The sequence below is a fragment of the Pipistrellus hanaki genome (genome assembly GCF_964339955.1).
Source record: "Pipistrellus hanaki genome assembly, chromosome: 11".
Taxonomy (NCBI): Eukaryota; Metazoa; Chordata; class Mammalia; order Chiroptera; family Vespertilionidae; genus Pipistrellus; species Pipistrellus hanaki.
In genome coordinates, this window is record NC_140513.1 from 3344787 (window position 1) to 3366505 (window position 21719).

The window sequence follows — 21719 nt, forward strand, 5'->3', positions numbered from 1 at the left end:
CAGCAGAGGGGACGGCAGGGGGGACGGCAGAGGGGACGGCAGAGGGTACGGCAGAGGGACAGGAGAGGGGTGGCAGGGGGACAGGAGAGGGGACAGGAGAGGGGACAGCAGAGGGGACGGCAGGGGGGACGGCAGAGGGGACAGCAGAGGGGACGGCAGAGGGACAGGAGAGGGGTGGCAGGGGGACAGGAGAGGGGACAGCAGAGGGGACAGCAGAGGGGACGGCAGAGGGGACAGCAACGCCAACAGACAGGAGAGGACCAGGCCCTGCTCCGAACATTTCCGACAGATCAGCGCCCTTAGTGCTCACACTGTCCCCTTCAAGGCTGACCATTACACCCTCCCGTCTCAGCCGGGGAAACTGAGGCGCTGAGGAGCCCGATAAGGCGTCCGAGGCCGCTCAGCAGGGATTTGGGGACGCAGGACCCGGACTGGGAGCCCAGCTGGCCGCGCTGCTCCCTGCCTCCCCGGGGGAGGCCCAGGCGTGGGCCGGGGGGACGCAGGGGGCTCCGACGGGCCCTGCACCTGCGGCTCCGAGGCCTCGTCTGGGCCACGCCGCAGTGGGACCGTGGCTGTGAGGACGGAGGGACCGAGGACGGGCCTCCAACCTCGGCTCCCGCTCCCAGCAGCGGCGGGAAGCCCGTCAGCCACGTCTGTCTCCTTCTCCTGGGCCCCGGGCTAGGACCCGGACAGGAAGTGCCTCTCCCCAATGCATCCCCGCTCCTGTCACACACACGGGGAAACTGAGGCTCGGGGGTCGGATCCTTCAAGGTCCCCAGGACAGGAAGGCACAGCCGGGCTCTGGCGTCCGTTCCTAAGCCACCACACTCTGCTGGAGGGTGTGCACACGCGGCGAGCTAACCCCCCTGCTCTCCTGACCATGCCCCCCACGCAGGCTCACCCTGTCTGCTCCGCACCCCCCAGTGACCGAACACCGGCCGCCCTCCTCTGCCCGGCCCGGGCAGGCATCACTAATCCACAGCAGAGCTCATTCATCGCTCACTGCCGTCCTTTCCGTTTGCTCGGTGACATACGGCCACAGCCAGGCAATGCTGCCGGCAGCCACTCCCGATGGATGAGCGCTGCCACCCCAGAGGAAGCTGTGTGCCACCCCGGACCCCACCTAATCCATCACGTGGCAGAGGAGACTTCTCACGGCGACAGGAGGGTGTGGCCCCGAGGCAGGGCCTGGGGCCCCGATCCTCCCTTGTCTCCGGTCCCACCCTCTCTTCTCGGCGGGCAGGGCCCGGCAGCCCCTCCTGGCCGGGTGGTCCTCGGAGATGTCACCCGAGGAGTCACCAGCACCCATGCCCACGCCACCCAGCTGCTTTGGGTCTACGTCCGCCTGCCGTGGGCAAAGGCGGCCTGGACGGGCTTGTGGGGGAGCCGTGCCCCCATCCGGGCAACGGGACGGCTGTCACCAGCACAAAGCCGACGCCCCCGCCCCACCCACATCCCCAAGGGACGAGCAGCTACTCACCACTGCTGGACCTCCTTCTCGGTGACTGCAAGAGAAAGCAGAGGCGCCTGTTAGTTCAGAGGTGCCCGGGGGCGGGCGGGCGGACGCTGGGAGCCCCCCGCCCGCCGCCCTGCCCCGCCCCCCGCTGTCTGCCTGGGTCGGGGCTCCGCTGGCTCTGACCGAGGACATGCCCCGTGAGCAGACCCAGCGGGAGCTCCGTGTCTGACCACACCCGGGGACAGCACTGGCCCAGTGCCCCCGGGCCGTGCCCCGGTGAGCATTAACATACATCCTTCCCACAGGGATAACATGTAACATACATCCTTCCCACCGGGTGAACACGTAACACACATCCTTCCCACCAGGTGAACACGTAACATACATCCTTCCCACTGGATGAGCATTAACATACATCCTTCCCACAGGGATAACATGTAACATACATCCTTCCCACCGGGTGAACATGTAACATACATCCTTCCCACTGGATGAGCATTAACATACATCCTTCCCACAGGGATAACATGTAACATACATCCTTCCCACCGGGTGAACACGTAACATACATCCTTCCCACTGGATGAGCATTAACATACATCCTTCCCACAGGGATAACATGTAACATACATCCTTCCCACCGGGTGAACACGTAACACACATCCTTCCCACTGGATGAGCATTAACATACATCCTTCCCACAGGGATAACATGTAACATACATCCTTCCCACCGGGTGAACATGTAACATACATCCTTCCCACCGGGTGAGCATTAACATACATCCTTCCCACCGGGTGAACACGTAACATACATCCTTCCCACCAGGTGAACATGTAACATACATCCTTCCCACCGGGTGAACATGTAACATACATCCTTCCCACCGGGTGAGCATTAACATACATCCTTCCCACCGGGTGAACACGTAACACACATCCTTCCCACCAGGTGAACACGTAACATACATCCTTCCCACTGGATGAGCATTAACATACATCCTTCCCACAGGGATAACATGTAACATACATCCTTCCCACCGGGTGAACACGTAACACACATCCTTCCCACCAGGTGAACACGTAACATACATCCTTCCCACTGGATGAGCATTAACATACATCCTTCCCACAGGGATAACATGTAACATACATCCTTCCCACCGGGTGAACATGTAACATACATCCTTCCCACTGGATGAGCATTAACATACATCCTTCCCACAGGGATAACATGTAACATACATCCTTCCCACCGGGTGAACACGTAACATACATCCTTCCCACTGGATGAGCATTAACATACATCCTTCCCACAGGGATAACATGTAACATACATCCTTCCCACCGGGTGAACACGTAACACACATCCTTCCCACTGGATGAGCATTAACATACATCCTTCCCACAGGGATAACATGTAACATACATCCTTCCCACCGGGTGAACATGTAACATACATCCTTCCCACCGGGTGAGCATTAACATACATCCTTCCCACCGGGTGAACACGTAACATACATCCTTCCCACCAGGTGAACATGTAACATACATCCTTCCCACCGGGTGAACATGTAACATACATCCTTCCCACCGGGTGAGCATTAACATACATCCTTCCCACCGGGTGAACACGTAACACACATCCTTCCCACCAGGTGAACACGTAACATACATCCTTCCCACCAGGTGAACACGTAACATACATCCTTCCCACCAGGTGAACATGTAACATACATCCTTCCCACTGGATGAGCATTAACATACATCCTTCCCACAGGGATAACATGTAACATACATCCTTCCCACCGGGTGAACACATAACATACATCCTTCCCACCGGGTGAACACATAACATACATCCTTCCCACCGGGTGAACACATAACATACACCCTTCCCACTGGGTGAACATGTCACATACACCCTTCCCACCGGGTGAACACGTAACATACATGCTTCCCATCTCTCAATCCCCGGGACAGCAGTCAGAGAAGGTGCTGGCTTCCCCAGACTCGGCTGCCCCGCCTGCCTGGAGGGGGCAGAGAGGCTGAGCCCCCAGCCCAGCAGCGCCCGGCACCTGCCCCCGCGGCCGGCCCCCTCCCCCCGCCGTCAGCCCCGCGTCTCCCACAGCGGATGGAGCGGCGCCGGCACCAAAGCTGAAGGAGCCGGGAAAGCGGCCGGACCTCCCACCAGGCCCCAGGAGTCCTGCACTGAACCGAGAACAAACAAAAGAAATGTCTCTTCTGGAAAGTACTGAATTGGCTCACGTTGGAGCCAAACCCACGTTCCCTGTAAAATCACTGGTGGACGGTCCAACCACTGTCCGCGGGGCTGGCCTCTGGCAGCTCCAGCCGGGCTCGCCTCCTGTCTGTGACGTGGGAAGAGGAGCGACAGGGCCTGACACACGAGCATCCCAAGATGCCAATCAAAGCCGTGTGCCCGGCCAGCACAGCTCGGGGGCTGAGCATCGACCTAGGAACCAGGAGGTCAGGGTTCGATTCCCGGTGGGGGCATGTGCCTGGCTCGATCCCCAGTGTGGGGTGTGCAGGAGGCAGATGATCGGTGATTATCTCTCATTATTGATGTTCCTCTCTCTCCATCTCCCTTCTTCTCTGAAATCAATAAAAAATTATTTTAAAAAAACAAACTAGCCGGGACCGGTTTGGCTCAGTGAATAGAGTGTCGGCCTGCGGACTGAGAGGTCCTGGGTTCGATTCCAGTCAAGGGCATGTACCTTGGTTGCGGGCACATCCCTGGCGCGGGGTGTGCAGGAGGCAGCTGGTCGATGTTTCTCTCTCATCGACGTTTCTAACTCTCTGTCCCTCTCAATTCCTCTCTGTGTAAAATCAATAAAAATATATTAAAAAAAAAAAAACTAACAGGTGTGACCGCTCTGGAATCCTGGCGGAGGGCGGGGGAATGTGCCCCACACGGGCTGGTGGAATGCATGTGTGAGTGAATGAATAATGAGTGTGTGAATGATTGTATGAATGAACAAAGGAACAAATACATGGATGAATGTTTGAGTGAATAGGTGAGCACAGGAGCAAATGAGTGACTGTATACGTGAGCCAATGAATGGATGAACGAATGAATGAGTGCATGGACGAACAAAGACAGGAAGGAGGTGTTAGGTGGAGGTCAGGTGAGGGAAGGGAAAAGGAGGCCCGAGGAGGTGCCCTGAGCTGCGTGCACCCGATCAAACCGGAGGTTGCTCTTCAAAACCGGCGTGAAGCAAGCTTTTAGCACATGCCAGGGACCAGGTGCCACGGCGAGCCCCGGTCTGCCCGGGTGCCAGGGCCTTTGTGCTTCGGCTCGGCGGCCTGGTAACAAACGCGGGAAGGAGGGAAGAGAGCACTCCTCTGTCCCGGCTCCAAACGGGGAAACTGAGGCACAGCGGGGCCAGCACAGGATGTGGTAAGGAGAGGGTCTGAACGGCCCGACCCTCAGCTTGGAAGCTTCCATGAGGCCCCGACTCATCAGCACGCCCCTCCCACAGGCACAGTCAGAGCCAGAGACTCGGTTAAAAAAAAATCGCGCCGAAACCGGTTTGGTTCAATGGACAGAGCGTAGGCTTGGGGACTGAAGGGTCCTGGGTTCGATTCTGGTCAAGGGCATGTACCTTAGTTGCGGGCATATCCCCAGTAGGAGGTGTGCAAGAGGCAGCTGGTCGATGACTCTCTCTCATCGATGTTTCTAACTCTCTATCTCTCTCCCTTCCTCTCTGTACAAAATCAATAAAACATATTAAAAAAAAAAAAAAAAAAAAGACCCTTAAAAAAAAAATCACAATTTTCCGAGAAAGTGTTGGTGGAGGATACCAGCTGGGAAAGGAGCCAGGCATGGGGGGGGGGGGGGGGGCAGAGAAGGAAGGCGCCCTGTCCTAACAGGGTGGGCTGCCCAGACCTGCTGCCCACCCCTGGCATCAGGGGCTGAGGGACTGAGGCCCAAAGAGACAGCAGAGACTCGGCACACCACAGCCAGGAGCCTCGGGGCCCGGCCTCCGGAGTCAAACCCAGCTCCACGGCTTATAAGCTGTGTGACCTCGCCAAAGTGCTGCCCCTCTCTGAGCCTCGGTTTCCTCGTCTGTGGAATGGGCTTACTGTAAGGAGTAACACGCCTGGTGCTCTGCACCTGCACTAAAGGTGTGATCCCATTTCCCTGATGAGGAGCCTGAGGTCCCGATGGTCCGCTAACTGGCCTGAAGTCAGGCCAGGAAATGACAGGCCGGGCTGGGCCTCCAGAGCCCAGCATGGACGCCCAATTAAGTGCCCCTCCCAACCTGAGTCAGCCAGCGATCTGTGTGACCTTGCATGACCTTGGCATCGTGTGGCATAAACAGCAGGAGCTGGGGGACAGGCCGTGGGTGGTGCGGCCTCCCGGGGTCAGAGGCTTCCCAGGAATCTCCCCGCTCAGAAGCCCTCACCCCCCCCCCCCCCCCCGCCCCACAGTCACCCAGCAGCCCCCTTCTCCGCCAAGAAGAGGGGACCGGCTGGCGGGGGCAGGGCGGGGAGGCGGCCCTGGTCTAGCAGGGCGGGGCCTCCGTAGCGGAGGGACACACAGCTGCTCACTGCGCTATGTCCATGTTTCTCTGGATTTTTCCGGATACAAAGGGGGGGAGAATGTTTGTTCTCATCAGCACACAACCCGTGGCCCCTCCCCAGCGCCAGCGGGCCGGGTCCTGTCCAGGGTGCTGACCCTGAGCAGCTCCGGCCGCCACAGGCACCGGGACAAAGAGGGGTCTAGGGGACACCGATGGGGTCCCTCTGCCTCCACCCTCCACCCAGACTCCCCGGCTCAGGGTCCCAGCCAAGCCGCACCGCCACCGCCACCCCCCAGTCTCCACCCGTGTGTGAAACTAACAGGCAGCATGTCCTGGGCGGGTCCACGTTCAGGCTCAGGGTTCGGGGAAAAGGGCCTCCCCAGAGCGGCCAGCGCCCACCCCTGTGCCCTGACCACACCCGACCCTGCAACCCCCAGCTCCAGGCTCGGTACCTGCTGCCCCCTCTGCACCTGCTCACGTGGCGCCCAATCCCCCTCGGTGTCCCTCTCCCAGGCAGCCCCCGACCCTGTGGCCCCTCTGCGCCCCCCACCTTGGGAACCACTGCCTCACCGAGCCTGTCTCCCCACAGGCCCACAGGAGGGGTCAGACAGGGCACAGCCTGGGAGGAGGGAGGGGGAAAGGGAGGGGGTAAAACCGAGCGGTCTGCGGGGCTGGCTGTGGCCTTGGGTAACGACCCACGTGGCTGAGCCTCGGTCTGTTCTTCGCGAATGGGACAAACTGCCTCTGTATCCCCGAGGGCGCCCACAGGCTGGCACGGTGCCTGGCGCCGAGCAGGTCCTCATCAGAACTTTTTGCCTCATCTTCCCAGCTGGATGCTAAGCCCCTTCCGGCACGCCCTGGCATCACCCTCGGAGCCGGGCCCGGGTGCTGCCCGTGGGAGGCAGAGAGCGAACCCTGGTGAGTCCCCGTCACCAAGCCACCAGCCGGGCTCGGGCCGCCGCCTCCAACCCGCACGCACCTCCCGACCCGATCCCCTCGCAGTTACAATCTCAGAAGCCAGCTGCCTCTCCCGCCCGGGCCCGGGCCAGCTCCTTGGGAACCGGGATTTACCGGGTGCGGGCCGTCCTCTGGGCGCGGGCCCCGCCTCCCACGCAGCACCGCTGGCGGCTCTGGGCGGGCACCCCGCCGTGGCTATGTGTGGGCTGGGCGACTCTGGACAAGCCCCTTGACCTCTCTGAGCCTCTGGGTCCTCGTCGGAAGGACAGGCAGAAACGCCGACCAGGCGGGGCAGTGGGAGGGGCTCCGGAGAGGCGGGTAGACAGCTCCCAGCTTGCAGCGGGCACAGAGCCCGGAGGAGCGAGGGCTGGCATCCATCACCCCCTCCCACCGGCTTCCAGAGAACCAGGGCCTGCTGCCCGGCCCGCACCCCCAGCGCCCACCCCGGAGCCCGGAGGCCCATCCCCGCTGCTCCCCCTCCTCCCCTCCTCCCCCTCCTCCTCCCCCTCCTCCCCCTCCTCCCCCTCCTCCTCCCCCTCCTCCCCCTCCTCCCCCTCCTCCTCCCCCTCCTCCTCCTCCTCCTTCTCATTCTCCTCCTCCTCCTCTTCCCCCCCACCCCCCCATCCCCCATTGCCCCCGTCTGCCAGGAGGAGCACGGAGCCGTCCTGAGCCCAGGATAAACGTGAAGTCTGGGTTTGATTTCCCCGGAGCAAAACAGCTCTCTCCAACTCAGGGGAACAGACAGCGGGGCAGGCGCCCCCACCGAGGGGCTGGTTGCCGGGCCCCAGGGCAGACGTCAAGCACTGTCCGCCCCTTCAGCCACCCTCCCGAGATCACGGTCGCTGTTGTGACTTTTAAAAATATATTTTTATTGATTTCAGGGAGGAAGGGAGAGGGAGAGATAAAAACATCGATGATGAGAGAGAACCACTGATTGGCTGCCTCCTGCACGCCCCCTACTGGGGATGGAGCCCACATCCGGGGCATGTGCCCTGACCGGAATGGAACCGTGGCCCCTGAGCCACACTGGCCGGGCTCCTGTTGCTGATTCTTTTTCAAAGCCTCTGTCAGGGTGGGAGGGAGAGGGACAGCCCTCCCCGAGCCCCGTTCCGCTTTTCCATAAATGCCCAGCGGGCGGGCAGTGGCCTGCGTTTCATCAGAAAGGAGGCCTGGCCCCCTGCCCAGAGCCGCCCAGAGCCGCCCAGAGCCGCCGGGCACTCGGGCTGAGCACTCCCCTCGGGGCTTCAGGCCGTCTCCCCACCGGGAGGCAGCGGCCCGGCCTCTCAGCACTCACGCCTCCCCCCGGCTGAGGGCCCGCCGGCCAGGCCACAGCAGCCGCAGGGAGGGGGGCGGGTCCTGCCCGCTCGCTCCCACTGCCCCGCTCCGTGCAGGTGGGACCGGGACGGCAGACTGCCACCCCCAGGCCCAGCCCGGGACCCCTGGGAGGGCTGCCGGGTGCCGGCCCCGCCCCAGCCCTTCGTGGACACGGAGCCTCAGAGCCCGGGGTCCCAGCTGGGGCCGGCCCGGCCAGCCGAGTCCCCCTGAGTGCCCAGCTGCTGAGACCGCCCTTTGCCACCCTGAGCTCCGGCCTGGCCCGCTGCCAGCCTCCCCTGCACCGAGGCCTGTGCTGGCAGGTCCTCTCAGGCACCCAGACCAGGTGGGCCCCAGCTGTGCGCTGCCCTGATGCCGACCCCGGCCTGACAGCTGTCCACCTGGTGAGCGCCAAGGGCACCGGAAATGCCCCGTCCAATCTGCCCTGTGGCCCGGAGCCTGTGGGCCTGGCACAGACAGGTGCCCACATACACGTGCTGAGGCCAGAGGGCACGGGGCCTCCTGCCCTCCGTCCCCAGGGGCCGGTCCTCCTTCCCCGCTGGCTCCTCCCTCCGCAGGGCCGGCTGCTCTTCGCGTTCATCGAGCTCCTGTTCTGCCCGGGCCAGGGGGGCCTCGGCACAGCAGAGCGGGAACAATGACCGCCCCACGCGGGCACGGGGGCGACCGGGCCGCGGAGGGGGCGGGCCCGGCCGAGGGGCGGGAGGAGCCCAGCGGCCAGGCCCTGAGCTTGGGGCTCCTGCCTGCCCGGCTCGCACAGCATGTATTTTTGAGCAGCAGCGAGGCATTCGCTGTTTCCCCCACAGAGCCAAAAATAGCCAGCTCCCGGCTTCGCACAGGAGTCTGGTTCCTCAAAGAGACAGGAGCGGAGGCCTGGGGGACGGGGGCAGGCTGGCTGCGGGGACCCTCCCGGTCCTCCCGGTCCTCCCAGCCCAGACGGTGCGAGGGGCCTGGGGCCGTGCCCGGCCAGTCCTGCCAGGGGCCAGCCGCCCGGCACCTGACTTCCCCCCGCAGCCCGGGAGGCAGGAGGGAGGGCGTGGGCGGGGCAAACAGAGAGCCGGGGCCCAGGATGGATGGGAAGGAAGTGGGTGCATTCGCTCGCTCCTGCGCTGATGGATCTGACTTTTCATCCGCTCCAACAAATGGCACCGGGCTCTGTGCCAGGAGCTGGGACACAGCGGTGACCCGGGCAGCAGGACGCGGGCCCGGCGGGAGGGGAGCTGGGCATGTCCTCACTGGCAGGGAGCAGGGGCCCTGGCCCTCGGGCGGGAGGGCCAGTGGGCGTTGGCACGAGGGTGAGGGTGGGCAGAGGGACAAGGAAATGAAGGGTCCCTGGGGCACGGGCCCACTCCACCTGGCAGCAAGCACCCAGGAGAGGGGTCCCGGGCATGCGGAGGCTCCAGGGCTCCGAGCTGGGATTCCAGAGCCCGTGGGCCTGTGTCTCCACCCTCACTCCACCCCCGAGCCGGGAGGCGGGGCTCGCCGCCCACGTTCCAGATGGGGGGAAGGGGGTGGCTCGATGGGAGGGGCTCGGCTGGAGTTCGCACCCAGGCCCGCTGCTCCCCGAGCCGAAGCTGTGACACCACACGGCCTGTCGGACAGGCCACCCAGCTCCGCGGGCGTTCAGAGTGGGAGGCGGTCACAGGGCTGCGACGTGGAGGCCGGGGCCTTGAACCCAGTCCAACTGGCCTCCAAACCTGGGGACCCTCCTGGTTCCCACAGCAGCTCCCGGTTAAAAAGAGAGAGAGGCCACTTTCTGTCCCCAAAGGCCAGAGCGGGGGGAGGGGGGAGGCAGAGGAGGCTGGGGAGAGAGACGGAGCCCCTCCGAGGGAGCCCAAGCCTGGAGGACAGCAGGGAGCTAGCTATTCCTGCCTCGGGTTAAACATTCTTCAGACCCGCATTCCTCCAGCGCCTCCTGCCCCGCCAGGGAGCGGGCCAGGGAGTGCAGGCCGGGTGGCCCGGCCCCCGGCGAGGCCAGGGTGCCACGGCCAGCAGCTGCCCTGCGGCCCTTCCTGGGCACACACATCCCCCCCCCTCCGTGACACGGTCTCACAGACAGGGGGACAGATGGGGACACTGAGGCTCAGCGAGGGGCAGGCTGAGGCCACAGCCGGTCACGCTAGAACCAGGACCCAGACTCTGACCCCCTGACAACTCCCCCGCCCATCAGACTGCGGGTCAGGGGCACGGGCGGGTCAGCCAAGGAGCAGAACGAAGCAACGCCCGGCGGAGCACGCAGGCCCGCCCCGTGCGAGGCTCCCGCCGGCCCTGCCCCAAACCCAACCCCCAGAGTGCCCGGCCTCAGGGAGCTCCCGGCGCTGCTCCAGGCACGGCTGCCAGACCTCCGGGCCCACAGTCCCATCCATCTGGTGCCCCGAGCCCCCATGGCACCCGTGAGGGCACAGACTCTTCGGAGGCACCTGGGCCTTGCCAGGCGCGAGCAGGCGGGTGGGCACAGACCAGCAGGGGGCAGCCTCGCCCTCCTCGGCCTCACCCTCGGCTGCCCTCTGCCCCCAGCCCACAGGGATGGTGCCCACACTTCCTGCTCACTCTCCTGGGTCACGGGTTGGGGGCACTGGGCGAGGCCGGCACAGCACTGGCCCGAGCTCTGTCAGCACCCCGGGCTCTGCCGGGATGGGGCCGAGGCTGAGGAGGCCTCGGAGGCCCGAGTCCCGGGCAGCTGCCCGCTGCACACGCCTACCGCCTTCCCACGGGCTTTCCTCCCGGAGAAAGCCACGCCGAGGCCGCCCCGAATCCCCTCCAGGGATCAGAGCCCCGGACAGGAGGGCTGTGCTCTCACGGCCAGAAGGACCCCACCCGCCCCCCCCCCCCGCCCCTTTGGCCGGGAACCGCGATGCCAGGCCAGTGCCTGCCCCTCTAGTGGCTGCTTGAATGCCTCCAGGATGGGGAGCTCACTACCCTCAGAGCAGCTGCAGGTTACGGCTCTCGGGGCTCTGGGGGGGCAGGCACGCGGCAGGAGGAGCACGCTGCGTCCGGGTTAAATCTGAGCCGGGGCTGTGGGGACCACATGGGGAGAGCTGTGCTCAGGGGCACACGTGGCTAAGGGGACGCATTGCTGTTTTCACACCTCCCACTGGCCTTCCCCCTCTGCCGAGGGCAGCGGCTCCAGGAGGTCAGGGTGGCGGGCAGAGGGCGCCGGGCAGGGGGCGCCGGGCAGGGGGCGCCGGGCAGGGGCAGCCACGTCACTGGGCCCCGTGCAGGCAGCTGAGCAGGCAGCTTTGTATTCAGGCTCCCGGCCTGCCTGTGGGGCCCCCCCATGCATGTCTGCATTCACAGCCTACACATAGCTGCCTGTGCACACGCTGTGCACACGCTCGGCACAGACACGCCAGCTCACCCACTCCTGACACAGGCCGTGACCCCGTCACTCACACTCGGAGCGTGCCCACGGGAACCAGGGCTCACACAGGATTCTCAGCACACACACACACACCCCCACCGCACACCCACACCGACGCCCACACTCACTCGCGCTCCCCGCACACCTCCACAGCGGCTCCTCTGCGGCCCCATCACGCGGGGCCCCGGCCGCCACCCAGGGGCAAGCTCCAGCTGCACCGCTCACCGGAGGGTGGTCTCGGGTCAGCTCTCACCGCCTCTGAGCCTCAGTTTCCTCGTGTGTAACATGGGAACTCCCCAGGGCTCCTGGGAAGGGTCTGGGATGAACACACGTGAGCCCGGAGCTGGGCCTGGATCACATGAACATGCCATGAGGCACCATGGCGACGGCCTCTGGCCCTGACGTGTGATGACAGATCCCCATCACCACCGACGAGCAAGGCCGTGGTCAGCAAACTCATCAGTCCACAGAGCCAAAGAGCAACAGCACAACCATTGAGATTCCTTTGGAGAGCCACAGTTTTTAAACTTCAGCTTCTTCTAACGCCACTTCTTCAACATAGACCCGCCCGGGCCGTGGTATTTTGTGGAAGAGCCACACTCCAGGGGCCAAAGAGCCGCATGTGGCTCGAGAGCCGCGGTTTGCCGACCACAGAGCAAAGGGGAGCACCGAGACAAGCTGCCATCTCGGCATCTCCCCAGGCCCCGTGTCACCCAGCGGCCCCGGACGGAGGCACTGGGGTCCCGGCTGGCGGACGGGAACATGGACGCAGGAGGAGACGCGGACTGAGCCCGGTCTCAGGCACCAGAGCCCCAGCACGCTCCATGGGGGCCCCAGGACAGCTTCCCCACGAAGTCCCACCGGCCGGCAACCTGAGTATCGTACAGAGAGGGAAACTGAGGCCCCCCGGGGACCACTGACTCCAGACTCAGTACCCGGGCCGCGCTGGTTCTGGGGCTGAGCCCAGGCAGGTGTCTCTGCACCCCTCCGAGCCCACAGCCACGCAGGATTCTAAATCCCGGCCCCCGGGGCAGGCCCGCCCGCCCCACCGGGAGAGCCAGGGCCTGAGTGGACTCAGCAGCCATCCTCCCACCGACACAGGTGGTCCGAGGCTGCCCCTCACCCACCATTCAGCGGAGGACCTGCGGCCGCTCCCCCTGAGGACCCCGCAGGCCAGGCCGCCTCCGCCCGGCAGGAGCATGTCCTGGGCACCTACTACGCGCCGGTCCCTCTGTCCGCCTGTGGGTCCCTCTGTCCGCCTGTGGGTCCCTCTGTCCGCCTGTGGGTCCCTCTGTCCGCCTGTGGGAAAGGGCACCAGAGGGGGAGGGGAGGAGGAAGGGGCTCAGCAGTGTCACAGCCAGGAGACGGCCAGCTGGCCACCACCCTCAGCTCCGCTGCCCGGCCCTCCGCTGGGGCTCCGACCCCGTTTGAAGTGACCTGGGCCCTTGGCACGTGAACTGTGACGGTCTCCTTCCTGCCAAGGGGCCCACACCCGGGGCGCACGGTGCTCGCTCCTGTGATGACGGCAACGGGGCCATCGGTGCAGCCCACCCCCGACACAGGAGCTACCGAGGACCCGACTAGCCGGGCTGAGGAGCTTCAGTGACGAAGGCAAGACACCCCACCTGGACCCGGCAGCTGACCCCGGCGGCTGACCCCGACGGCTGACCCCGGCGGCTGACCCCCGCGGCTGACCCCAATGGCTGACCCCGGCGGCTGACCCACCCGTCACGGTGCAGTGGGGGCCCCCGGAGGCACAGCCCTGGGCTCCTGCCCTGTGGCTCTCGGGGGAGAGATTTCACCCTCTGGTCCTCAGTTTGTCCATCTGTCAAACAGGAGCACTGGATCACGTGACCCCAAAGCCTCCCGCAGCCTGAGACCCTAGGATTCCGCCTAACGGTAACCCAGGAAACGGGCGCTGAGGCGGCGAGCGGCCGCTCTCCCCGGCGCTGGCACGGCGGGGACGGTGCTGCCGAGTGCCGGCCGGACACGGAGGAGGCCCCGGCCCGCTCCTGCTCAGGACATACAGGGGAGCACACTTGCCGGACCCGAGTCACGTTCCAATCCCAAGCCTTTCAGACGTCCCAGCACTGCCCCCCACCGTGGCTTCCTCCGGGGGGGGGGGGGTTCTCTTTAAGAAGAGACACGTGCGGGGACGCTCGTCACAGCTCTGCGTATGGCATAGAAGCCAGGAACCTCCCGGCAGGGGATTCCATAAAGCGTCTCATTCACGGGGGCACATGGAAACGGCACTCTTCGGCCCGCGGGCGTGGCTCAGCGGTGGAGCGTCCAGATCTCGGTTCGATTCCCAGTCAGGCCACATGCCCAGGCTGCGGGCTGGATCCCCGGGGGGCAGAAAGCAGCCAATCAATGATTCGCTCTCAGCATTGATGTATATGTGTGTGTGTGTGTGTATATATATATATAAAATCTCCCTCTAACTTTCTCTCTGAAATCAATAAAAATGAAATAAATAGTCCTAACCAGCTTGGCAGTGGATAGAGCATCGGCCTGCAGACTCAAGGGTCCCAGGCCAAGGGCCCCCACCTTGGTTGTAGGCACATCCCCAGTGGGGAGTGTGCAGGAGGCAGCTGATCAATGTTTCTCTCTCATCGATGTTTCTGGCTCTCTATCCCTCTCCCTTCCTCTCTGTAAAAAATCAATAACATTATATATATATATAATTTTTTTTTTTAATGAAATAACTAAAAGTCATTTTTAGATGAGTGGTTCATGGCTTAAGCAAACATTCTCAATGGTCCAGCTCCAACACGTTAGAAAATGAAGAGTCTATAAGCCCAAATATACAAAGTAACGAGACCGCTGTGTGGCGTCCTGTGTAGTCTTCCTCCTACACACACGCAGGACCAGCCCCTGGCATGATCGCCGCCAGCACCCTCATCCCGCCCCGGGATCACACCCCTCCCCTCCCCTCCACCCTCCGGACCACAGGCAAACCCCGTCTCCACACCCAGACCGCGCAGGTCCCGCCGCCTCCATCCGGGCCACGTCTGAAAGCCGTCCAGGTCCTTCCCATGGGACCCTGGCGAGGGGTGACGGGAGCCCCGCCCGGCCAGCTGCGCTCCCTCTGCCCACCACCTGCCCCGAGGCCTCAGGCCGGGCCCAACGCCAAGGCCACGGCCCGGGGAGAGTGCCCTCACCTGCCCCGTGGGGGGCGCAATGCCGGAACGCTCTGGGGCACGGGGGGGACGGGAAGGCCGGGGCACATGTAACATGGAGCCGGGGGAGGCAGGTGGAGCTAGGACAGGCGAGAGAGCGAGGCCTGGGCTCTGGAGCCCTCTCTGGCCTCCTCCGCTTCTCTCAATAGGGGTCAGGCCATGACCACTTAGCCCGCCCTGCTCTGGAGAGGGAGGACTCGATCCTGAAACCAGCTGCCACAGGAGAGCTTCCAGTTCCACTCAGAGCCAGCCTCCATGCTGAACCCTCCACACGCCCCGATCCTCCCCATCTTTGGGGCTACTCGGATGCCCCCCATTTTCCGGAGAAGGGAAGTGACGCTCCATGAGACCGGGCTCACCCAGGCCAAGGACCAGAGCCACGGCCCCTCAGCCCCCAGGCTTCCTCCCACCCCCGAGGCTGCTGTCCAGCAGACCCCACTCCGTTTTTAAATGTACTGACTGATTTTAGAAAGAGGGCGAGGAAAGGAGAGAGAGGAACATCGGCTGTCCCCTTGGTGGTTCTTGTATGTGCCCTGACGGGGAGAGTAGAATCCGGAACCTTAACGCATGGGGGTGACCCTCCAACCAACTGAGCTACGTGGACAGAGCCCCCACCCCTTGCTGACCCGCTACCTGGACCTCAAAGCACCCCCCATCTGGACCCACCGAGTCACATGAGCAGGTGTCACAGCGGCTCCGAGGGGAAGCGACTTGCCCAGGTCACGGGCCTGCGTGGGGCCCAGCCCATGCTCCGGGGTGTTGAGTTCTCTCCTAACGAGAGAACTCAGACCTGATGCTTCTTGCCCAGATGCCCAACTCCGTGTCAGAGTCTAGCCTCGATCCCTCCGGCTGCTGCCCGTTAGCCGTGGGGGCAGGGAGAGGGCCGCCATGACCTTCCCCGTGCACACAGGACGCACAGGCGCTGCCGAAGCCACCTCCCGCGGGGCCTTCCTCTCCCGGTGGCTCACCCCCGGCTCACACCCCCCCCCACACACACACACACACACCCCGCTCACCAAACACCTGGCTGCGGGGCCCTCCACACCCCAACGCCATCCTGTGTCCCAAGATGGGTGCCCGATCGGCCTCCCGCCACGGCGGGGGGAGCAGAGCTGGGCGGAGGGGACAGTGATCAGAGGATGTTCCTTATCCTCCACGAGGGACCTTCCCGGGACTCCCCAAAGCCAGAGGCACCCTGGAGCTCAGCCAGGGACACCCCGCATCTCTCAGCCCGACTCCTGGCCCCCTGCAGGGTCCCGCTCCCGGCTCTGGGGTGCAGAGGCCTTAGCCACCGACCAAGGACGAGGCTCGTCCCCTCCACAGGCTGCCGCACACCGGGCCGTGCTGGGCGTCAGGGAAACGGCCAGCGAGGCTCCGGGAGGCGAGGCCAAGGCAGAGCCCGCTGTCCGAGCAAGAGGGGGGGTGGGAGGGCCCCTGAGGAGCACCGTGGGGAGAGGCTGGGAGGGGGCAGGCTGCTGCCTCTTTAGGCTGGCGTGGGCCCAGGAGCCTTGACAAGGAGGCAGCTCAGACCAAGGCAGACGGCCTGAGCCCTCCGGCTGGGTGTTCCCCCCCCGCCTGCTGCCCCTCCCGAGGGCAGGAGTTACGCCTCTCTGGGCCGCGTCTCCCTCTCCGTGCCCAGCACAGAGTGCGCGTCCCACGCAAGGCAGGCCAGGGCAGCCCCAAAATGAACAATCCCGGGGGCAGGGGGTGCGGGGCCCTCAGATCCCGTTAAGGTTCGGGCAAACTGAGCCCGGCCTGGTGGCTCAGTGCTTGAGCGTCAACCTATGAACCAGGAGGTCGTGGTTCCATTCCCAGGCAAGGCGCATGCCCAGGTGCCAGGCCTTTTCCCCAGTGTGGAGCACGCAGGAGGCAGCCCATCAATGAGTCTCTCTCGTCACTGATGTTCCTATTTCTCCCCCTCCCTTTCTTTCTGAAATCAATAAAAATATTTTTTTTAAAAGATTTGGGCAAACGGAAGATCCCAGCTTTCCATGTGTGCCCGGCACGAAGACCAGGGCCGAAGGAAGACTCCTCTGGACCAATGGACTTCGTCCGGAAGACACAGCTAAGGCCAGTTCAAGGTGAAGTTGAATTGTGCAGCCAAACAATATGAATAACGACCACCGGCGTGCCTGCTTGCCTCTCTGACAAGCGTTTGCCATGGTTGAGGGTGGCTCCTTACCATGCCACTCGCTAGGCTGTGTGCTTACATCCCCTGGGAGCCCGGCACCTTGGGCAGACCCATTCTGCAGATGAGGAAACTGAGGCTCGGTAAAGTGAGGGGCTGGCCACATCTGGGCGCACGGGGATGACAACAGTCTCACCCACAAGCTGGAAGGAAGTGGGCCGGACCTCAGAAAGGCCAGGGTCCGGGCCAGACCGCTGCTCTGCGTCCCAGTTGGGAAGGGGCTTCCCACTCTGGACCCTGCTCACGCCCTGAGATACGAGCTGGGCCGGGGGAGGGCGAGGACTGCATCCCAGGGCCCTGGCGACTCACCAAATCTGGCCTGCAGAGGAGGGTAAACATCTGCTCGACAGACAGAGGGCCGGGGCCACGCTGAATCCGGGTGTGTCCAGCGAGGGCCACACAGCGGGAGCTTTCAGACCGTCTCCTGCTTACACACACACACACACACACACACACGCACACACACACACGCACACATGAACGCACATGCACACACACACGCACACGCACACGGACCAGCAGACAGTCTTTCCCAGGGGCAGGAGGTACAGGGGGACCCTCTGGGGGACCCGCTGGGCCCCAAGCGGTGACCTCGGACCCCGGGTGATGCCTACATACGCCCCGGACCCCGGAACCAGCTGTGGGTCTCCGTGGGGTTCCTGGGAGCCACGGTCTACATGGCGAACACGTGTCAGAGAGGCCAACTGCTGGGCCCAGACCAGACCCGAAGGCCCGTGGCATTTAGCAGGCGCTCCGGGCGGCTCTGACATTTCAGCCTTCTTCCTGAGGCTCCTCTCGTGACCTGTGTCCACACGCCGAATCCCCCGAGCAGAGGGCAGATGGCGCCGCTCCACGTCCCAGGAAGCCCATCTGGCTCCTTCCGGGTAAGTAGGCGAGGCAGGCGGCCCGCCGCGCGAGTTTGACATGCCGGGAGAGGCCGTCTCCAGCCTTCTGCTGGGAGACTTCTCATTCAGCAAAAACCTGTGGGCCTACTAAGTGCCCGCACAACCGAACAGACGAGGCCGGCGCTGAGGGAGCTAGCATCAGCAGGGAAGGCACGCGGGAGGCGGAGAGGCCGCCACCAGCCCCCCAGCCCAGCCCCGGCGAGGGCTCTGGGAAAGGAGCTGGCCAACCCTCTCCCTGAGAGAAACTGTTCCGCGTCTCCAAAGGCCTTTAAAAATAGCCCAGCCCCGCACCTCCAGGCCGGATCCTAACAGATCCTCACCGACTCCACTTCTCCAGGGCGACAGACGGGCCCGGAGGGGGTGGTTTAACAACATGACTGCCACGGCCCCCTTCCTTCCATCCGGAACCCACCAGCGTGGCTGACAGCAGACGCCAGAGAGGGACGCGAGGAGAAGCCCCCGACTTCCCGGTGAGCACCGAGACGTAACTCTGGACACACACAGACCTGAGTTCAAGCCGCGATGCCGCGACGGGCCGTGGGGTCCTGGCACGCCACTCCCCGTCTGAGCCTTGGCCTCCTCGTCTGTCCGTGGGGACCGGACTGCCCGTGCCCAGGGCGGCAGCCAGGACTCATCGTGTTATCAACGCAAAGGTCTCAGTGTGCGCCGTGCCCACTGAGCAGAAAACCCGGCTCCAGGCAGCTCTCAGCTGGCTCCCCGGCGCCACCAGGCTGGGGACACCCCGGTGCAGCCCCAGCCATGTCTCCTGGCACAGGAGCCCCGAGTCCCACCCCAGCCTGCCTGCTCACAGGTTCTGATGGAGCCTAAAGACAGGCGGGCGAATGGCACGAAGCATCAGCCACACTGGGAGGGGTCTGGGCCCACCAGCCACCTTGGAAAGAGGCAGGAGCAGCAGGAGGGAGTCCCCGGTCCTCGGAGCTCGGCCCTTGGAAGGCAGCTCCGGGATCTGAGCTCCTGGCTGCAGGTTCCCCTGGAGAGGGGCCAGGCCCTGTCAGCGGACCAGCACCCGCTCAGGAAAGCCCCTTTGTTCCAGGCACACCGGTGCCAGGGCCAGGGACCTGCAGCAGGGGCTTGGACAGACCTGCAAGCGTGCCCAGGATGGAGCGCGTGTGTGTGTGTGTGTGTGTGTGCACGCGCGTGCCTGTGTGTGTGCATGCGTGTGTGTGCGCGTGCGCGCCGGGGGAGCCGGAAGCAGAGGTTGTGCAATGCACCATCCGAACCTGCCTCCCTCGCCTCCATCACCGTGGGGCTGGCAGCCGATCTGCCGCCTCCAGGGGGGTGCACAGGGGCTGGACCCACGCAGCTGCCCACGTTGGTTCTGAATTCCAGCCCAAGCCCAGGGCCCCCGCACAAGCCGGCCCAGAGGACGCAGATGCCCGCCCTCCCACCCCCACCCCCACCCCCAGCCCCACCCCCAAGAAAAGCCAGAGGCCAGGACCCAGTGCCACCAACCCCAGCGCCAGAGCACCGCCCGGGCTGCGGGGAGGGGCTGCAGGGAGCAGCTGTGGGTGTGCAGTTGGGCGGGAGGGAGACCCACTAGGGAAGTCTGAAAGGGACAGACCCTCCTCTCGGGGTGCTCCCGGGGGGAAAGGATGACATGGACCAGATCGCCGGGGCTGTGTGAACCCACGTCCCAGTCTGGCAGACAGAGACAGAGGGGGACATGGACATGGAGCCAGAGGACAATTCAGCCGGAAATCCAACAGGGCGCCGGGGACCCCTGGCCGCCCCCGCTGCCACGGGCTCCCCGACAAGTCTCCCCACCCCCACCCTCACCCTCACCCCAACACACACACACACACACACACACACACACACACGCACGATGGGGCAGGGAGGGGGCGCAGGCCAGCCTCGCAGCGGCATCGTGATGCATGAATCACCGCCCGCCGCGCTGGTGCCCGGGCTCCCCGCAGCCGGAACCCCCGCGCCCCGGGCGCCCCTGCGGGGACCACCGCCCCGGCCCGCGCCCTGCCCGCTCGGACAGCCGCGGGGAGGGCTTTCCCTCCCGGCCTGGGGGTGGCTCCTCCGCCCCAGGTGTGGGGGGCCGGGGCCAGAACAATGGGGCCCGGGGTGGGGCGGAGCCGGTCCGGTCCGGGCTCCGAGGTGGCCCGGGCTCGGGCAGGGCAGGGTGCCGGGGGAGGGCGGCGGCGTTGGGGTGATGGGGAGCGGACCGGAGCGGGACCGGGGCTTGGGGAGGACCATGGGGAGCGGACCGGAACGGGGACCAGGGTTTGGGGAGACCATGGGGAGCGGACTGGAGCGGGCCGGGGTTTGGGGAGCCCGGCGCGGAGGAGGGCGCGGAGGAGGGGCTGGGCGGGGTCGGCACTCACAGTAGGTCTTGCGGGTCAGCTCCTCCACGATCTCGGGCTTCAGCTTGCTGTTGGACTTCCCCATCCTCGGCGGCCGCGGCCCTGCCCCGGGCCGGACCGGGGGGCGCCCAGCGGAGCGGATCGGCGGGCCGGGCCGGGCCGGGCCGCGCCTTTGTCTGCGCCGAGCCCGCGGCCCGGGGGCTCCGCGCTGCGCTCCGCGGCCGGGGCGCCGAGGCTGCCGGGCCGCCGGGGGGACCGGGCCGGGGCCGCGGGGAGGCCGGGGGCAGGGACAGGGCCGCCGGGGAGGCCGGGCCGGGGCCGCGGGGCAGGGGCCGGGCCGGGCCGGGCCGGGGCCGCCTCTCCGGGCGCCGCGGCGCGGGCTGCGCTGGGCTGGGCGCCGAGGCGGCCGCGGTGCAGCCGGTCGTCCTGGTTACTGGGCTCCGCGGCACATGCTCCTGCGCCGCCGCCTCCGGCTCCCTCCCTCCCTCCGCTCCCGCCTCCCTCCTCCCTCCGCTCCCGCCTCCCTCCTCCCTCCCTCCCCGCTCCGCCCAGGCTGGGCCCGCGGCCTCCACTCAGCGCCGGCGCCGCCCCCGCCCCCGCCCGCCCGGCCCGCGCCGCCCCGGAGCGCGGAGTCAGGCGATGGGTCCCTCCCGCCTCGGCGTGTCCCCGGGCGGGAGTGGGGGTCCCCCCTGCACCCCCTCCATCAATCTCGGGCTCTCCAGGCGCTCCCCGCCCACAGGAGCCGGCGGGGCGCGGGGCGCGGGGTGCGGGGGAGGAAGGGGGGAACGATCCGCCTGAATGAGGCCAGGGCTCCCCGCCCGGCGGGATCCATTCATTCGCGCGGATCCGCCGGGCGCGGGGACCGGCTGAGAGCCGGCGGGCAAACGCGGGGGGCTGGGCGGCGCTGCTCTGCAGGGTGTCACCCCCGATGGCGGGGCGCCTCCCACGGCCCGGGGGAAGGTGACCTCCAGGCCCGGGGGGAGGGAGGAAAAGGGATGGAGACCCAGGGAACCGGGAGGAGGGGAGGAGGCCTGCGGCCACGGGGAGCCGCAGGGGCGGGCAGGGCCGGAGGGAGGGGGCCAGGGGAGCAGCCCCTCCACACTGCCCCCTGTCCCCCGTTCCCGCAGGAGCTGGGCCGCTGCGGTGCCGGCTTTCCCGGCTCCCCTGGCCCCCGTGTGCGGTGCGCTCCCAGCAGGCAGACCGGGCGGGCGCGGAGGCCAGGCCAGAGGCCGGGGCCCGCCTGGCTGGGCAGAGGCCAGGGCTGGGGGCGGGGTGGCCACCCCATCCGCAATGGCAGGCAGCGGGGCTGCCCCGGTCCCAGCTTTCTGTCTTTCTGCTTAGCGAGATCACAGACCTCACAGCTTTTATTCCTCCCGGTTCGCCCCTCCTCCGCGAGAATGTGAGCCCCCTGTGCGCAGGGGTTCCCGCTGATTTGCAGTTGTATCTCCAGCGCCTGGAAGGCCCTGAC

The 21719-nt window shown here is 65.5% G+C and overlaps 1 protein-coding gene across 1 annotated transcript in view; it reads right to left on the minus strand.

The window, feature by feature from the left end:
- Positions 1-20741, minus strand: part of NCS1 (neuronal calcium sensor 1) — a 33529-nt gene extending 12788 nt beyond the window's left edge. Inside the window, exons 1-2 of the mRNA XM_084899874.1 lie at positions 20273-20741; positions 1481-1505 (exon numbers count right to left, since the gene is read on the minus strand). Coding sequence (XP_084756000.1) covers positions 1481-1505; positions 20273-20336 — 89 coding nt within the window. The 5' untranslated portion in view covers positions 20337-20741. The remainder of the gene's footprint in view (positions 1-1480; positions 1506-20272) is intronic.
- Positions 20742-21719: the final 978 nt, after the last annotated feature.